Here is a 19,348-nt window from a genome sequence, read left to right on the forward strand (position 1 = left end):
GTCTCCTATTTATGATTTGACTGCTCTAGGGACGTCTAGAGGAATAGCCTTTGTCCTTTGTGTCCGGCTGGTTTCTCTGAGCATGATGTCATCAAGCTTCATGTATGCTGTAGAATATCACTAAACATTACCTTTTAAACTGTTCTCTGATGTCAGAGGTTCACTCTTTCATTCTTTTAACCCTGATTAGGGCCTGAGAGGGTAACTGGCCTGCTTGAGGCCCTGGGTTCCATTCCCAGCACCTATAATCTCAGCTCAGGAGGTAGAGACAGAAAGGTTGGGAACTGGAGGGCATCTCCTGTTACCCAGTTCCAGACCAGGTTGAGATACAAGAGACCTTATCTCAATAATAGCATGGGAAAAAATGTAAAGGCAATTAACACATAGGAGAAAGGGCAGTAGCGGGTCTGCCACGCAGCCTGGGTGCATCACGGGATGCTGTGAAGACGAACATGGTGCATGGCTTACATGGTGTCTCTGGGAGAGGAGGGTGGGACCAGGCACTGGGATTCCTAGTCAGGAGCAATTCTAATCCCAGGTTCAGGGAAGGCCTGGGCTGAAGAGGGGAGAAAGGAGACACTGAGAAACACAGCTATGCTTAGGACATCAACAGGAAGTTAACGATTTTCCTGAGGAAAACTTGTAAGGACAAAGCCAGGGCTTGTGAAAAGGCAACCATGTGTTGACACAAACAGAAAATAATTACATAGTTGGAGCCCTAGATTTATACTGAAGACGTTACAATGAATACCAATTCAACCACTAATGTATAGCAGCATTCAGTTATCTGGAGGTTGTGAAGTTTTTTTTAAAGACACAGTTTTACTATGTGACCTTGAACCCATGACCCCCATCTTGACTTTTTGAGTACTGGAATTGCGGGTGTGTGCCAACACATATGGCTATAAGGCAACATATTTTATTTAATATTTTGTTGTTTGTTTGTTTGCTTTCAAGACAGGGTTTCTCTGTGTAACAAAGGAACAAATTACAAACTGAGTTCTGGTACACAAAGTGAATCTCTTGGTGTCCTGTAACTTGCTTTGTAGGCCAGGCTGGCCTGGAACTTATAGAGATTCATCCGCCTCTCCTCCCAAATGCTGGGATAAAGGCATGTACCACCACCATCTGGCAACGGCAACACTTTGAATTGCTCAGTTGTATGCCTGGGCCAAGAAGAGCACAGGCATCATAGTCCACTTGCTGGTCTACAGTCACCCTGGGGATGCAGCTGAGGAAAGGTGCAAGGCCCGGGGGATAGTACTTACTCAAGACTATATGTCTCTTGTCATATATATATATATTCATTATTGTTGTGTTGCATTATGTGTGGGAGGTATACAGACTACAGCACACATGTGGGGTCACAGTACTACTCTGAAGCAGTACTTCTCTCTGTCCACCTTTATGTATGGTCATCAGGTTGGTGTGGCAAGCACCTTAAGTCTCCGAGCCATCTTACCAGTACCATTTGCAAATCTTTAAAATGCTCTAAACTTGGAACTAATCTATAGCTTACTAACTTCTTTCTCTTTAAGATAGAGATAAAATGTTTAATAGCTTGAGAGAGAGTGTGTGTTACATATTAAAGAAAAAAATCTAGAGTATTATTAAAATGTAAAGTCACCCTAAACAGAGACAGTCACAGGACTCATATTTCAGGAGTGCAACAAGCCTATATCTAAGTTCAACCTGAAATCTACGTAAAATAAATTAGTATAAGAATGTGTTAGGCAAGGGTCTGCCACACCTAATGAAGATTCTCACCTAGAGGTATGGACATCCATTCTCCCTTACCTCTTCCTTCTTTTCCACTTCCCTACTTTCTATGAAAGTCCTCAGGATACTTTTGTAGACAAATCTAGTTTTCACCAGACTTACCCTACTTACACTAATACACTGGACAATTAAGGACAGAACAAAACCGCACTGCTGCAGTGTTTCTATTTCAGTTGGGATTAGATAGATTAAAACACTTGTGGATTCTTTTTTCCCCAACAAGCTTTAAAACTTTTAGATGTTGGGGCCTATTTCCTGGGGATAATTTCATGCCAGAGCAATCCATGCAATAGTTCTAAAAACTACTATAGAAACACCTGCAGATATTGATTTAGGGCAAACCACAATTTGGGGCACATGACAAACTTGTCCTGCCTTGCCAATAGTAGCCAGTCTGTTTTAATTCTTGCATTTACTTATTTTTTTTTTTAAAGACAGGGTCTGACGTGGCCCAACCTGGCCTTGAACCCCCGACTCTTGCTTCCACCTCCCAAGTGCTGGGAAAACATGCTCGCCCAACCACACCTGGTAACAGGTCTGCTTTCATCTATTTGCAAGCAATGTGTGTTCTAGATTCCTCATTTACTAATCATGCCTTTCCTTCCTACCAATTTCTAATTTTCTTTTCTGTTCATTATTTTATTTTTTGAAATACTTTTCTGTTGTTTTGTTTGCTTTTCTCTGTGTAGCAGCCCTGGTTGTCCTAAAATTCACTTTGTAGACCAGGTTGGCCTCGAACTCACAAAGATTTGCCTGCCTCTGCCCCCCGAGTGGTGGGATTAAAGGGATGTGCCACCATCTGTGGTGATATTTTGTTTGTGAGCTAACAAATAAAGTTTGCCTGACGATCAGAGAAGCAAGCAGCCAGCCACTAGTTCTTACCTGTATCCCATCTCTACAAATCCTTAGACTAAAATGCCTGAGCTCCTGTCTCCTCCCTCCTCATAGTCCTCTCCCTGCCCAGCCATATCCCTTTCCTGCTCCACCTCCCTAGTGCTGGGGTTAAAGGTGTTAGTGCCACCACCACCTGGCTCTGTTTCTCTTTTAGACTGGATCAGTCTCGGTGACCTCGAACTCACAGAGATCAGTCTGACTCTGCCTCTGCCTCCCAAGAGCTGGGATTAAAGGTGTGTGCCACCACTGCCTGGCCTCAATGGCTAACTAGTGGCTGGCTGCACTCTGATCTTCAGGCAAGCTTTATTTGTTAGATCACAAACAATATATCACCACAACCACCCCTTGATAAGTGTTTTGTGAATATTTATTAACGTCACCATTAATAAATCACGGCAGCCAAAGGAGCAAAGACTCTATGCTTTCCGAGTAGCAGAGTGCTGGCGACACTGCCTGTGTTGTTAAACCAGAAGAACGGGCAAAGCGGCACTGACCTGAAAGCCAAACTGCAGCAGATGTGGAGATCTGAAGGGAAATAAATGCAAGGTTAGAAAGGCTAGAAAAGCAAAGAAGGCACAGACACCACTGCAGGAACAAGGCAAGAGGCCATCAACATAATCACCAACAAAAACTGAGCAAAACTAGAGGATTTTCTAAAGAGTTCACATATATGGAGAAGAGCTAATGTAGGTAAGATTTTGAAATTTCAACATTCAGGCTTTTAATATAATACACCAGAAAAAAATTAAGTTGGATAAAAGGTTTTAATTATCGTTTGGCTTTAAAGACAGACTACAGATATACTGTCCTAGGCTTCGCAAGTCCTCCGAATACAAACACAACACACAGAATGTGCTGTCACCTCACACGAGGTTTCTGAGCAACACTGGAGCTACCTCCATTAGAGACACTGCAACCATTCACGCTTGAAATCCCCACACCCGTATGCTCGCGACACACAACAGGCATGCTGTATTTGTTCAACGCATGAGTGCTTGAATCTGTTGAACCAACTTGTAATTAAAAACAGGTCACATGAGACAAGGGCAAATGACACTGGCAGAATGGAAAACCGTCCTAGTGTAGAATAGAGCCTTGCAACCGTGGGCAAAGGGAAACTTCTCTGCACCTCGAAGTCCTGTCACTAGTGAGAAAAGCAGCTAGCATTCCGCCCTCACTACGGCACTACCTGGGCGGAGTCAGGAAGCGTAAGCACAGTCGGGCATGGTGGCCTGCAACTTTAATCCCAGTATCTGGAGAGACGGGGATCTCTGGGAGTTGGAGACTAGCCTCAGTTACACAGTGAGTTGAAGGACAGCCAGGAATTCATAGAAAAACTCTGTCTTGAAAAACACAAAACAAAAAGGAAAGAAGAGGGAGGAAGAAGAGAGGGAGGGAAGGAGGGAGGGAGAGAGGGAGGAAAGGAGGGAGGGAGGGAGGGAGGGAGGGAGGGAGGGAGGGAGGGAGGGAGGGAGGGAGGGAGGAAGGAAGGAAGGAAGGAAGGAAGGAAGGAAGGAAGGAAGGAAGGAAGGAAGGAAGGAAGGAAGGAAGGAAGGGGTGGAGGAGAACGAGGAGAAGCTGCAACACAATGTTTCTGGTATGCAGAGACCACTAGTTTAAAAGGATTCTGCTAGGTCAGCAAGATGGCTCAGTGGTAAAAAGTGCTTGTGACTAGAGGTAGTCCCCAGAACCCACAGAGGAAAGAGAAAAGCAACTCCAAAAGTTGTCCTCTGACCTACACACGCATGGTATGAGCATGCAACGCAAACACATACACACACAGATGAAGAATGAACAACAAAGCAAACAACTAAAATAGAAGGGCGCTACTGTGAGCCTTGTGTTCCCTGGAAAAATCTATCACACAGTAACCTGAGTTCTGAGTATATCCAGAAGAGATGAACAAGGTAACTGCTGCTAGCAGCACTGAGACCTGGACCTCTGACTGTGCTGGCCAGGGCAGGACGGATGTACACTTCATTCCTGATAGCTCCACTTCCACGCCATGCGCATTTACACCTTAGGCTACAAATGGTTCTATTTTTTCCCATAGGTTTAAACAAACAAACAAACAAAAAAATCACTACACTGGCAAGTAGTTTAGCTCTCTGTGCCTCTGTTCCTTTTCCTGCCTTACACAGCAGCTGTGGCGGCGGCAGCATACACTTATACAGCCTGGACAATTTCTGTCACTCCTACACCACTGCTGTGTGTGTCTTACAAGCATTTAAATATTTCATTTGAATGCCACACACTTCAGAATACCTAGCTTAATTCGTGGCTATACAGGCACTAGCATGGCAACCCTGAGCACATCATCTCACCAACCCGTTCTCTGGCCAAGTAGAAGCTCTGATGCTGTGCACACATTTCAACAGGGTGGAAACCAAATGTGAGTAGAAACAGGGATGTAAAAACAGAAATGTGGAAAAACAGTATCAATCAATGTTACATTTGTTTAAAGAGACCATTTAAAGCAAATCCTTGCATGGCTCTGAGAACAGACATGCAGAATTAACTAAACTGTGCTCTGAAGCCTAGATGCCACAGCTGTTCTGCCATGTTATGCCAAGAATGCGTCCAACTGACGTGGTTGCAGATAGCTGGATTGCATAACTGTCCATGCTTCAAATTTATACCTCCAAATTGAGCTGTTCTCCAGTGTGTTATGAGAGAATGTAAAGTTGCTGTTTATAAGTCAGCTGCCAAGGAGGGCAGGATAGAAAGATACAATGGGGAAAGAAGGGAGAGAGACACAGTGGAAAAGAGACAAGCGGGGGCTAACAGCTTTTAAACTTCTGTTGGGTGTCAACGATTCACTAGGGCTCAACTCCAGAGGAAGGCCTGTTTCCCTTCTGTCCTGTACTCCTGTCTGTAACTTAGGAGATAAGGCTAAACTGGCATAAACATGTTCTCAGTCTAAGCAACCTTAGCACCCCGGTAAAGCTGGCAAAAGCCAGTCACCAAGCAGAATCTTGCAAAGGAGAGATGCTTCAAACTAAGATTTCTATCCCTATTCATCCTGCATCAAAACAATTCATTTTCAGTTTATATAAAAATATGAAAGGACCCTTACCTTATAAGCACAATTTAGGTTCGTAAAACTTGAATAAGTTTTAATACTCTGAAGGATTTGAGGGATGAAATCTTTTATTATCCAGAAGCATGCTACATTTTACCAAATGAAGCCTGATATATTTAAATACAAATAAAGAAAACAAAAACCCTGGTGAAATCAGCCAGTTATTCCCCAGCTAACTCTACACTAATCTGGAGGCCCTTTGCTTTAGGCAGTGGCCTTGGATAAATGGATGTGACTCTAAACTGTGGCCATGTATGTTTTTATAACTTTTTTAACAATAGTCACTTGTTAATCAAATTTACTCTATAATCTTACTGTAAATTTGTATGTGCCTACTTTTTGTTTTGTTATGGTTGACATTTTTTGTAAAGAAATAAAATAAACCAAAATTGAACATAAAGTATTATAGTTCATAATCTGCTTGCTTGTGGTGGATATGAAAAGTAACTTGATATTGATCTAATTTTCTCATATTCAATGACCCACCCATCAGAAGAGAAGATCTAGGGGTCAGGAATAAGCGCACATGGGTCCTCTCATCCCTGTCACTTTAGAACAAGAACCGGTTCCCTTCAGCACATTTTCCCCAGTTAAGACCATGTCCCAGCACTAGGACAGCTAACCATTGTGAAAACGGGAATCTGCGGGGTAAATGAAGCAGTCATATAGTGTGGCTGGAAAGGGCAGCTCCAGGCTGCTTCACTGAACAAACATGGGTTTTATCACGTGGTGTTTGACTCCCAGTTCAAATCTCAATTCTGAGCATAACTCAGTGAATGTCCCCAAAGAAGCACAGCTTTCCTCCGTTCCATGCTCTTACTGCGTCCATTGTGCTTGCTGTATGTGTTATGAAAATATTCGATACAATCCATTCTTCATGCCCTGAATCTCCCTCTAGGCGAGCTACAAGATTAAAGATTGCTAGTTTCCCCTGCTTGCATGGCTCTGCACCACATGATCTGACTGTAGCTGAGTGATCAGAACTGCTGGGCTCCTAAGTCTCCCAGTCATGCGATGCCAATAGCACACCCTGGTAACATTTGGCACTATCTGAATCAAAAAGTAGCTTTTAAAGAACTTCATGTCCCTTTTATGGGCTTGTTTGTCCTGAAAGCTGATTCTAGTTTGAAAGTACAACTTGTTTATTCCCAATTACAAGTGGACTTAGGAATCCACTTAATTGCCTGGTAAGCAGGCAAATGATCTACCATTAATCTTACGGCACATAAATGGGACATCTCTTCCAGGTCAAGGTTTCTATTGGAACTATCTGCCACAAAACCAATCCATTTATATATTAACATATATGAACACACTTTTCTTCAAAAGAGAAAAAAAAAAAAAAAGACTAATGCTAGTTGTCCATGATCCATGCCTGTAACCCCCATATTTGGAAGGATAAACCAGGAAGATTAAGAATTTGAAACCAAGTCAGGGGGCTGGAGACATGGCTCAGAGGTTAAAAGCACTGGCTACTCTTCCAGAGGTCCTGAGTTCAATTCCCAGCAACCATATGGCGGCTCACACCCATCTGTAATGAGATCTGGCACCCTCTTCAGGCCTGAAGGGATACATGCAGGAAGAACACTGTATACATAATAAATAAATATTTAAAAAAAAAAAAAAGAAAGAAAGAAACCAAGTCAGACATGGTGTCACATAAATAATTCCAGCACTCAGGAGGCAGAGACAGGCAAGTTGGAGGCCAGCCTGGTCCACAAAGTGAGTTCCTGGTCAGCCAGTGCTGTGTAGAAAGACCTGCCTCAAACAAACTACCTTAAACCAGCCTGTGCTACACGGTAAGATCTTGTCTCAAAACATTTTGTAATGTAATTAATAATGATATATTACAGATTTTCTACATATAAGTTAATCATCTTGATAAAAAATTTTGTGCCTTTAACTTTAACCTAAAAACAACTCAGCCGAATGACCAGTGTTTTAAACTCAAAGAAAGCTGGTCCTGAATTGCTGGATTTCAAAGTGAGGAGTACTGAGAGATGATGACAGCAACTGAAATTAAATTGCCGTCTTCATACTCAGGATGGACTAGTTCACACCAGTAAGAAGGGCTACAAAACCACTGCCATCAGACTGACACGGCCCAGGTTATGCTGATCTGTGGCCGAGATCTATTCTTACAGACACCATCTCTGGCTCTGTGAGAGTCTCAGCGGGCCTGACGACACGGCTCCTTTGGAGACAGAAATGCCTTGAGTTATCTTGTAGTTCCAGCACAGACATACAAAGCGAGGGTCAGAGCACTGGCGTCACCTCTCCTCGCCCATGAAATGACAATACTGGTAGTTACTTTGTTATTCTGAGGTTTTTGGAGTTTGAGCTCATTTGGTAAATACTAAATGGATATCATTATGACAGGGATGTAAAGGAGTTTAAAGACCCAAATGGTATGGCTTTAAATACTATTTGTCTTCCCTTAGACTTATACATAACATAACTTCATCAGCAAACCAATATTTGAGCACCTGCTGTGTGCTAGACACCATGCCATTTGCTTTGAGATCTATCATCAAACAAAGCAGAGAAAGACCCTAACTCATAGAATCTAGCAAAATATATAGACGTACAATAATAAAAATAAAATAGTTTAGAAACTATTAAATGCTAGTTTAAAAAAGAAAAGAGTGGGTGTGAGGAAGTTTGGAGATGCTGGGTAGGGGAGAAATCTTCACCTGTGGCTGCTTTACTGCCTATACACATACATGTGGGAAGGTGAAAGATGCAGGGACTCAGTGAGCCTGGCAGGCAGGTCAGGAGAGACCCAGTGGCAGGCAAAGCCAGATCATGGAGAATCTTGCAAGCTACTTTAAGGTCATTAGATTTTTTTTTTATTCCTTTTAGGATTACATATGACGTATATTTTTAATCAAAAAAGGAAAACTAAGTGAGTAAATTGTAGGCATACTAATACTATCCCTTGGAGGTAAAAAGCTAAAAGGAACTTTTATCAAAAACCTGTCATTTAAAACACTGCATTAGAATTAACTTCTTATAAATTCCCTCTAGTTAACAAAGAAAGTAGGAAGTACAACATATTAACCAGAGACTTTGTAGTATACAGTGCACCAGAATGTTAATCCTGCAACTACTGCCCTCATGGGCACTGAAAACACTTGTTAATTCTCCTATAATAAACATCCAAGATCAAATCTCAAACCACTATTAGCATTCTGTTATGAAAAGCACAGCCACGCTAATGTCAACACACAAATATAATCCAGTACCTATAAAAGTAGAATTAGTGGCAGCTTATTGCTTTATGCAAACTTAATTAACTTGGCAACCATGACAGAGGAATTAAAACATTTTTAGGACCTATATAACAGACAGCTTAAAACAATAAAAGTGTAAGAACCATCTGTGTACCAAGTGGGCAAAAACACTGATGAAGTAAGTGGAATTTCAGGGCCACAGGGTGGCTCAGTAGTGAAGGTGCTTGCAGTTTGAGTGCAATCTCTGGAAGCCACAGATAAAGAACTAATTCTTCCAAGTTGTCCTTTGACCTCTACACAAAGGTGGCCTGGGCGAGAGCCTTGATACTGATGATGGTGAAGAGTGGCCAGATTCCAGATAACACTCTGAAAGGCAAGTCGCCAGGGCTCCCTGACTCTATCAGGGGTGTGATGTATAAGGTGGGGCTAAAGAACAATGGGGTTTGAGGCCTGACTCTCTGCAAGGATAAAGTGACTGTCTCCTGAGATAAGCGCAGTAAGGGACAGAGCAAGTTTGGGGTAGCTATTCATATTATATAGTAAGGGACAGAGCAAGCTTGGGGTAGCTATTCATATTATATAGTAAGGGACAGAGCAAGTTTGGGGTAGCTATTCATATTATATAGTAAGGGACAGAGCAAGCTTGGGGTAGCTATTCATATTATGTAGTAAGGGACAGAGCAAGCTTGGGGTAGCTATTCATATTATGTCTGGAACAGCCAATAGTCATGCAAATGGAGATATTTAAGTGAGTGAGTGCACCTACAGCTCTGGTGAAAATTCACCCAAGGGTCTGGGCTAGAGACACCAGAGTCGTGTGTATTGTCTGAACTCAGGAGACTAGATGAAACTTCTAGTGGACACGGATAAAAAGGACCAAAAAATAAGGCTTGGGACATGGGGTAGGGCAGGGAGGAGCCCAGCAAAGAAACTTTGAAATGACAAGATAGGAAGTGATGGGGAATATTAGAAGGATGAGAAGCTAACCAAGAAACAGCTGTCAACCAAAGAGGACATGAAAACTGGTTCCTTAGACATTAACATATCCTTAATCTGATCCATGAGACTTGTGTCCATATATTGAGACTATATGTGGATAGGTTTAAAAGAGAGGTTACTGATTCTTCCCTTTTCAAAAAGTCAACTGCAAGCAATCATGGTGGCACAGACCTGTATCCCTGTACTTGAGAGGTGGAAGCAATGGGACCAGAAGTTTAAGGTCAACCTGAGCTACATTTAAAGTTTGAGGCCACCCTAAGCTACATGAAATTCCCTATACACACATTGAAATACAAAAAAATAAAAAATAAATTTCCAAAGTTGCTCTGAGAATAAACATATACATTCTTTTTCTTTTTCTTTTTCTTTTTTTTTTTGTTTGTTTTTCGAGACAGAGTCTCTCTGTAGCTTTGGTGCCTGTCCCGGAACTAGCTCTTGTAGACCAGGCTGGCCTCGAACTCCCAGAGATCCGCCTGCCTCTGCCTCCCGAGTGCTGGGATTAAAGGCGTGCACCACCACCGCCCGGCTACACATTCTTTTTCAAATCATGGACAGAGCCATGAGAACATGCACTATGCTTCTAAAGTTTAAAGAAAACCAAACTGAAAAGTTCAACACCCAAGTTGATCACAAAACACTTCATGCTCAGGGCCCAGCGTCAACACTTTCTCTACTTCTCTAAGCAGAAAATGTCTTTCTCCTGTGAATCTGTGGACCAGGAGCTACCATGGTTTATTTTACTTACTTCACAGCTTCATGGTGAGAGCCAGATGAAGTAATATGCAAAATTGGTTAACTGATACATTGCAAACCTTATTACCAGAAACTGTCCATTTCTCTGCGTATTTTCATCTTTTAGTACCAAAAAGAATTAGAAAAGAAAATAAGAAAAGCTGGGCTTAGTGACACACCCCTATAACTTGGGAGGCAAAGAAGGAAGAGTCACAAAGGCTAGCCTGAGCTACACATCTCAAAATGGAGAGGCGGGGATTCACAGTAATTATGTTCGTGACTGAGAAGGAGTAGGCTGGTAAAACTGGTTCTTTCTCAACAGACCCACAGTCCAACAAAGACTAATTTCAGTGGTTTTAGAGACAATGTAAGAACGAAAAGGACGATCAGATCAGGTTTTATCTACTATGAACGCTGCATGGCTCAGGTCACTATCCCTAGTCCTTCCCCGTTCCTTCCTACCTCCAGCCCAGCTGCGAGAGCACAGTATGGAGAATTCAGAAATCAAAATTATTCTTTTATCCAGACACGCTCCCCAGCTCTCATAACTGTTCCTTGGCTTGGTTACTTTCTGAATGTGCACTGGAAACTACAAAGGACTCCTGGTGTCGTTATTAGCTGACCCTCTAGACCCAGTAATTTCATCAGCCACTGTTACTTTTACCAAAACTTTTAACTAAAGAAAAAAATGTAGCTATCCCTACATAGACTAGAAGCTTTAAAAAAAAATCCAAGTCTTCACATGTAGTTAGTACATACACAAAATAAAAACCAAAGTAAGTGTCATCTTTGATTTATTTTCCACCACAAGCAGTAAAGAAGAAAAAGAGAAGGAAGAAACAGAGAGCGCTCCTCTGAGAACATTTTCCTAAGTGCGAATCCCTCGACGCTGCTGATCCTCATTGCAGTATAAATAGGCTGAATTTTGACATTAAAGGAAGCAACATAAACTACTTGAGCACTTGAAATCCTAATTTCCCATAAAACTTTAAGGCTCTTCTCTCATTTAAAACTTCCCTATCGTTTCTCCAATTCTTCTCTCAAGAGAATTCCTGTTTTCCCAGAAGTATCCCACAAACAGAATGTTTCTCTGTGTCAGTCACTGGCATTTTGTTAAGCATTTAATTTCTGCATCCATCTATTGAAAATTATTAATACTAACAAGGTCATTACAGTAGCTTTATCCCTGAGTAAGAGCAGCACGCTACTTCTAGATCTTTCTTGGACACTTCTTTTGGTGAGGGTTCACACTGGTCGCAGTGGAGGTCAGAGGACAACCTTCACGAGTGGGGTTCCCTCCTCCCACCAAGTGGGTTCCAGGCCTCAGACTCAGGCCTGCCAGGCGTGACAGCAAGTGCCTTTCACCACCGATCCATCTTACCCATATCAAATACCTTACCTTGATATGACTCCTTCCAAGGTATTACTTGTCCTTTCAAAATTGCTTTTGTTGGGGACTTCAAAATGCTGAAGCACATCAGAGTCTCTATTTAGCAGTCTGATGGGGAAACTGTTCTTGTTTGAATGACCTTAATTCCCAGAGTCTGGGGTCCCAACCAGGACAATGCCTGAGGCCGACTTCAGCCTGACCTGTCTCGCTCCTCTAGATCTCCCTGTGTGACCAGAGACATTTATCTACAGAGAGAGCCAAAGATGAATACTCACCAAGTGGACATAAGGCACAAAGTATCCAAAGAGTGCAAGTGGAATTCCGGCGGCCCACACTGCATAAGCTGTCACCTTGAAGATGGCAAAATTGAAAAATTTCTTTGGAGGACTAAACTTTCTCCGGGAAAAGAAGGAGAGCCTGCTGCCCTCACTCTCTTTCTCTTTGGTGCTGGGAACAAGAGGTCGGTAAGTAAAGCCAGCCAGGAAGAGCACAAACATGAAGATGCAGAGGACTCTCAGAGTGTAAAAGAGGCCCACGCTGCTGGTCAGGTTCCCTAAAAGCAAAGGGAGCAAAATTGTGAAGACACTGCTGCCGGCCGTGACGATGCCGTTGACCAGTCCGAGGCGCTTCTTGAAGTAGTGTCCCAAGATGACCAATGAAGGCTGGTAAGCAAAGGAGCAGCCGCAGGCAAATATGATTCCGTAGGTAAGGTACAGAGGCTCGATGGAGCTGCATAAAGAGGAGACAGACAGAAAGCGGCTTTAATCTTTTGCATGGTGCTTAGTAGAATAACACCTCCTATAGGGGCTGGAGAGACAGCTCAGCAGTCAAGAGCATCTGCTGTTCTTGCCTGACTCGGCTCCCAGCACCCACATGGCAGCTCAGAACCACTGGGACTCCAATCCCAGGAGATCTGATGGCTTCTTCTGGCCTCTGTGGGTACTGGGTATGCACACGGTATATGTATTTAAACATTCATATGCATGAAATAAAATTAATCCTTAAAAGGAACTCCCTTAATAAAAAACAGATCTTGCCAACACGTTTTCTAAAATAAAAAACAAAAATGGGAAAGGCTTAATAAACCAGGAATATAGCAATGAGTTATTTTAACGTAATCTAAATGTGTGGAAAAATGATCATTAAGGTCATAGTGACTCTGTTCGCCTATGCCTGGCAAGGATTTCTGGTGAACCATACATAGCGCTGAGTAAGAACTATGTTCTCCACAGCTCAGAAACAAAGACAGCTGCTAGAAAGGGACAATAAAATCTTGTTCGATAGTACTTTCAAATCACAGTTTAACTATGTACACACATTTTTATGGCCTTCTCCCAGGTGCTTACTAAGCAATGCAGCCGAAGAAAAAAACTGGTGCTGTCTCATCAGTGTCTTATCAGGAGTATTTGCATGAGATCACAGTTGTGCTCCCGCCACCCCAGCCCCCCACCCCTGCTGTCCTAGAGCCATCAGCCAACCTTTGCCCTGGATTGCGTGGTTCCCAGCATTGTGCAAGATAAGAAGAAATCATATTCAGATTGCATTAAGGCTGATTTAAGTGTGCTCAGCGCTGATTCCAGTCTGCAAGCTTTTTAAGTAACTTACTACTTACGTCTCGAAAGAATACAAAGAATACAAGGAGTTTTAATTTAATCAAATAACTGTACATCTCTTAGGAAGGTGAAGGATTATGTGCTTGGAGACAATTGTGGTAAGGACTGAAAGGAAACAAGTTAAAAGTTGTCTTCTTTTTCTTTCTTTCTTACTTTTTGTTTTTCAAATTCAATTTAAAAGGCTATTTGTCAGTAGATAAAGCCAGTTAATAACTAAATTTTGGACAATAATGCCCTCCTATCAGCATACTGAGGGAATCACAAGGAACTCAAATCTGATCAAATTAAAAAGCATGCTGGCATTGCTTTTTCAAGACAGGGTTCTTTGGAACTCTCTCTGTAGATCAGGCTGGCCTTGAGCACAGAGATCCAGTTGCCTCTGCCTCCCGAGGGCTGGGATTTAAAGTATGCGTCACCACATCTCTTGATTCAATAGATACATTAAACAGAAACTTGGTAGAAAAATATTGAAAAGTGTTTGTTTTGTTCAAATTACTCACAGTCTGCACAGAGCAATCCTTCCATCCCTGTCCCTAGTAAGAATTACACAGAACAAATAATGCTTCATTTCAAAAACATTTTTATTAATATTACTTTGTTTTATGTGTATGGTGCTTTGCCTACAAGTATATCTGTGCACCACGTGTGTGCCTGGTGCTCATGAAGGCCAGAAGAGTGCCTGGGATCCTTTGGGGCTGGAACTATAGACCACAGTGAGCCACCATGTGGGTGCTGGAAATGAATCCAGGTCCTTTGCAAGAGCCATCTCTCCAGTCCGTGCTTCATTCTTTTTGGTTGGAGGGGGGAATGTTGTCTGTTTTGTTTTTTTTAGGTCTCTCACTATTTGGGACAAATTAACCCTGAGTTCACGATGCTTCAGTCTATACCAAATTTTCCACATAAGCAGTTTTCCAAATAATTGCAAGTTCTTAAATTCTCAAAATTTCAAAGAAAAAAATATAAAATTTATGTCCATTTCTCTGTCTCCCTCAAAATATTTATTAAAAATAGTATTGATAATATCATTATCACAAACATCAAGTGCCCCAGCTACTCCACAATAAAGCAGAGAGCCATGAACATAAATCAGCATTCTTCTGAGCATAAGTTGAGATCTCATGTACTTGGTGAGAGTGGTTTCACATCTTTCCAGGTCACTGTCACTGTCCTCACTGAACTTCTGTCCCTTATGTCTGCCCTCACGACAAACAGCTGGGTTCGGTGGCTGACATCTAACTGCAGTGTAAGGCAGGAAGGTTAGAGGAATCTAGCCATGCACGTGGGACTCTGAGTCACCCAGTGCGCTAGAGAATCAGACCTGCCACCTCATGCTGGTGACTTATGCAGCTTCCTCCAGGATATGCTATGTTGTTCTGACAGCTTTTGACCAGCAAGTGAAGCAAACTGAGTCATGTGAGGATATTACACAAAGGTCGATGTGGCCTCAAGAATTGCTTCTCCAGGACTCTGAGATGCAGAGATGGAAAAAGGAGGGACAAACTGGGCTACAATATAATTTTCTTTTCACTAGTCAAAAAGGTTGTAAAAACAAATGCTTGGTGTTTGTGTGTGTGATTTCCACTGAATGTACAACAGGTTCTGCGGGCTTTCGCTTGTTCTCCACACCCTCAGCAAGGGGCAGAGCCGCCGGTTCAGCTAACCAGTACCTGGAGAATTCCAAACTTCTTTTCTTTTTAAATAAAAAGTTTAGAAGCAATCAGAAAGGCTCTTTAAAAATGAAAATCTGTTTTATACTAAGAAATATAATTTTAAACAACTTGAATAAAATTTTAAGTGGACAAGTATAAAAGCTAACTGCCTACTTTATATTGAGGAGTGTGTGTGTGTGTGTGTGTGTGTGTAATAGGAAGTGAAGAGAGAAAAGCTAAGGATTCTGCTGACTAAATATGAAAAAACTTAAAATAAACAGGGTCAATTTTGCAAGCTAAATCCCTTATTAACTCCACCCATGACTAAGTCATGCCTTTCAGACAAGGAAACATGAGGGCAGGCAGGGAAGTGAAGAGGCGGGAAATGACAACGAGCAACTAGCCAGAGGGTGGCCTCCAGCTACATCCGGCTACCAGCACTGCGAGCTCACAAGCGTCCCTCTAACCACACAGAGAACTGAGGACGACAGCTGCTTCACCCTGTAATGTGTCCTTTGACCTTAGGAGACCTGCATCTTTTCTTCTAATAGATGTGATATATGACCTTATGTTTTAAAATATATTTAGCCACTTCATCTTGTTAAGGTATTTAAATACTTTAATATGCTCTTTTTATTTTGTATTATTTTTTAAAACAGACTGGAAATCTCTACCTGGGTTGGCATTGATTTAGATCCTATTCTCATCAATAAAACAATTTTCCTATCAAGCTTATTACTTAAAAATATCACTTACTGGGAGGGGAGTGGGGCATGGGGAGTGGGGGGAGGGGGAGGGAAAAGGGAGGAGGAAATTTTTAATTAAAAAAATTTAATAAAAAAAGAAAAAATATATCACTTACTGAATCCTTGCGATCTAAGAGGGTAGCAACTTTAAACTGAAGCCATAGCTTTAGATAACTAACAGATATAACTTGATTACTTTAGGAGTTTTATGTAAATAGATTAAAACAAAAGGAAAAAAACATTTTTCTGGGCTCAGGGAACACATGCATCCTAACATCTAAAATTGGCCGCCAAGATGTTTCACTGTTCTGCCTCGGGTCGGGTGTGCCGCTGAGTGACATTCTGATATCCAGAATGTTGTGTTTTAAGAGGACTTTCTTTTGCAAAGGCCTGGAAGACATTTAGCAGCATCCTTACCTTACGAAAGAACTGGACATGAGGCCGATGAATCCCACGGCAGCACCCACGACGGCTGTTTTCCGGCAGCCGAACATGTCTGTGAAGACACTGACTATGGGGCAGCAGAAGAAGATCATGCCCATGGACAGCGAGCCCACCCACGCTGGAAAAGAGGGAGAGCATTACGTCGCAAACCGCACTCAGGCCATTCCACTTAGAAAGGGGGTAATCCGCATTGAGGAAGGGCGCTGATACACACTGACAACCAGAGGAAGTCTGGACACCAGCTTAAGTACGTGGCCAGTGGTGATTCATACTCAACTGTATTCAACTGAGTTCTTGAAAAGATTTTAGCCATGATTCTAATTCTCTTCATTTATCAGGAAGAAGACTATCTTCAAATACTTTGTGTGTGCTGATACACAAAGTGTGCTCTCAACCACAGAGCATCTCTCCAGCCCGCTGTACTGTACTATTCTGGCAGCCCCAGCATCAGTACTGTGCTGAAGGGTACATCTCCAGAGAATACAAAGAGCGACAGGGATCCAAACTAAACAGACTGTCAGTGAACCTGCTCCCTCCAACCCGAAGCCTAAACCAAGAAAAACATCTGCTAAGGATGAACCTAGAACAAACATTAGCAGAGGCTCTGGAGGAGGAAAAGCTAACTGGAAAGAAGGCATCGGTGTCATCTGAAGGGCAAGAGAGAAGCAGAAAGAGACAGAAAGCTCAGTCTGCAGATAGCATGGGACAGGGTGTTGTGGGAAATCTGGGGACAACTTTTCTTTTTTTTTTTTTTTTTTGGTTTTTTTTTTTTTTTTTTTTTTTGGTTTTTCGAGACAGGGTTTCTCTGTGGCTTTGGAGCCTGTCCTGGAACTAGCTCTGTAGACCAGGCTGGTCTCGAACTCACTGAGATCCGCCTGCCTCTGCCTCCCGAGTGCTGGGATTAAAGGCGTGCGCCACCACCGCCCGGCTGGGGACAACTTTTCAAAGTTATTTTTACTAAGGAGTTTATGAATGTTAATTTTTAGGACTCCAATAATTGGATTATCCATACATATACTCTCTCTGAGTCATTCTTTTTTTTTTTTAGAAAGTTCTACCACCTTAAATAAAATAAATATTGACTTAATGTTGTAAGCCACACATAAAGCTGATTCAGCATTCCATATGGCGGCTTTAATGTTTTAGTCTCGTGCATACGGTGGTATTTTTATGGTACATATTTGAATTTTACATAGTTTTTCTGGAGCAAAAAGCTGTGATTTTTTTTACCTAGGTTTTATGCTGTTTTAGTGAGACATGGGTTATCATGGCCACCTGCTAATTATTTGTGGTTTAAAATAAAAGGATTTTGCTAAGCATGGTGGCTCTCTTGTAATTCTAACACTTGGGTGGCTGGAGTAGAAGGATCACTGTGGGTTCAAGTCCAGCCTGAGCTACATAGATGTTGTCTTTAAAAAAAAAATTCACTCAACAGTAATAATTTAATCCCACTTTAAAAAATCTTAGTAATCTATGTTTAAGAAATGACTTTCTGGGCTAGGTATGGTGGTGATTACCTCTAATTCCAGCACTCAGAAGGCTGAAGCAGGAGGATCTCTGAGTTTGAGATTAGCCTGATCTACATGGTTACAGGACAACCAAGGCTACACAGTGGGATGATGTCTCAAAAAATAAATGAATGAAACAAATGATACGACTAAAGAAACAATACACTACTAAAACCCAGCAGAATAGAGTTCTGCTGTCCATTCTCAGACAGAGTGCGTCTACAGTCAAGGAACTAACATCAAATAGTGAACCACACCAAGAAATCTAAGAGCATATGTTACATGTAATGTTCACAAGTCAAAGTACACTCTGCTTGCTCCCCCAAAAACAACTAAATAAAAAACAACATAACCACAAACAAAACCCTTGCAAAAGTCTTTGACTACTGTGGATTTTGGTAAAAACCATACATAGTTATACCTTTTCTAAAAATATTCTATCTTTTACAAGAAAAAAATCTTGAAAATTAGAAATCATACCTTCCTGCTGATTCTGCAAGAATACATACAAAAAACCCAAAAACTTAAAAATAAGTATTAAATAGACATAATAGTCATAATTGTGCTAAAATAAGGAATGTTTTTATATCTATGCCAAATATGATAACTTACAGGCTTGCACATTTATTAAATTGCACCAACAGCAAGGTATAATCATGTATAGTTTCTTGATTATTCTCTCAACATTCATCTGTGGAGGGAACAGTTTCCTCTGCCATCGATGGGCACTTTAGCAGATCTGAGTGGCCTTTTTCATCTGTGCTAAATAACAGAAAGCCTGCAGTCACTCCAGCTAACATTCCAGTCTTCATTTAGTAACTGAATATTTTCTAGACCCAGGGATGGACAGGAAAGACTTGGGATCAGCTGCTTCCCAGCTCTCCCCATCCCTCGCTATTAGTTCTCTCCAAGGTGGGTGTGGGAGAGACGAGGCTGGGGGAAGGAAAGTAAGGACATTACGCTTTCAATGGTACTACCAAAGGATAGTGGATGCTGACTGGAATGGATGTGGGTTCTTCAGAACGCTATTCTGAGCTCCTCTTAGCCATATCACTACTGACAGCTTCTAGCTGTCATTCACAAGTCTACAGGAACCTTGCCGTCCCTCTAGGCAATCTATTGGGCTGGAATCAGAACAGCTAAGGAGCTACCTCTCACCTACTCAGCTTCCTCTGATCTGTAGGAAGCACTCACAAATCCTTTCAACTCCCACACCAGCCACCTCCTGTATAGCTCTCCCCTTGTGAGCTGCCTTGTGGGTGCTGGGAATCAAACTGCG

The 19,348-nt window shown here is 42.0% G+C and overlaps 1 protein-coding gene across 1 annotated transcript in view; it reads right to left on the reverse strand.

Annotated features, from left to right (window-relative positions):
• The window catches only part of Slc16a10 (solute carrier family 16 member 10), an 89,677-nt gene that overhangs the window by 19,734 nt on the left and 50,595 nt on the right, over positions 1-19,348 (reverse strand). The window contains exons 2-3 of the mRNA XM_057762272.1: positions 16,535-16,679; positions 12,385-12,838 (exon numbers count right to left, since the gene is read on the reverse strand). Of these exons, the coding sequence (XP_057618255.1) occupies positions 12,385-12,838; positions 16,535-16,679 (599 nt within the window). The remainder of the gene's footprint in view (positions 1-12,384; positions 12,839-16,534; positions 16,680-19,348) is intronic.

This window comes from Chionomys nivalis, chromosome 2 (genome assembly GCF_950005125.1).
Source record: "Chionomys nivalis chromosome 2, mChiNiv1.1, whole genome shotgun sequence".
NCBI lineage: Eukaryota > Metazoa > Chordata > Mammalia > Rodentia > Cricetidae > Chionomys > Chionomys nivalis.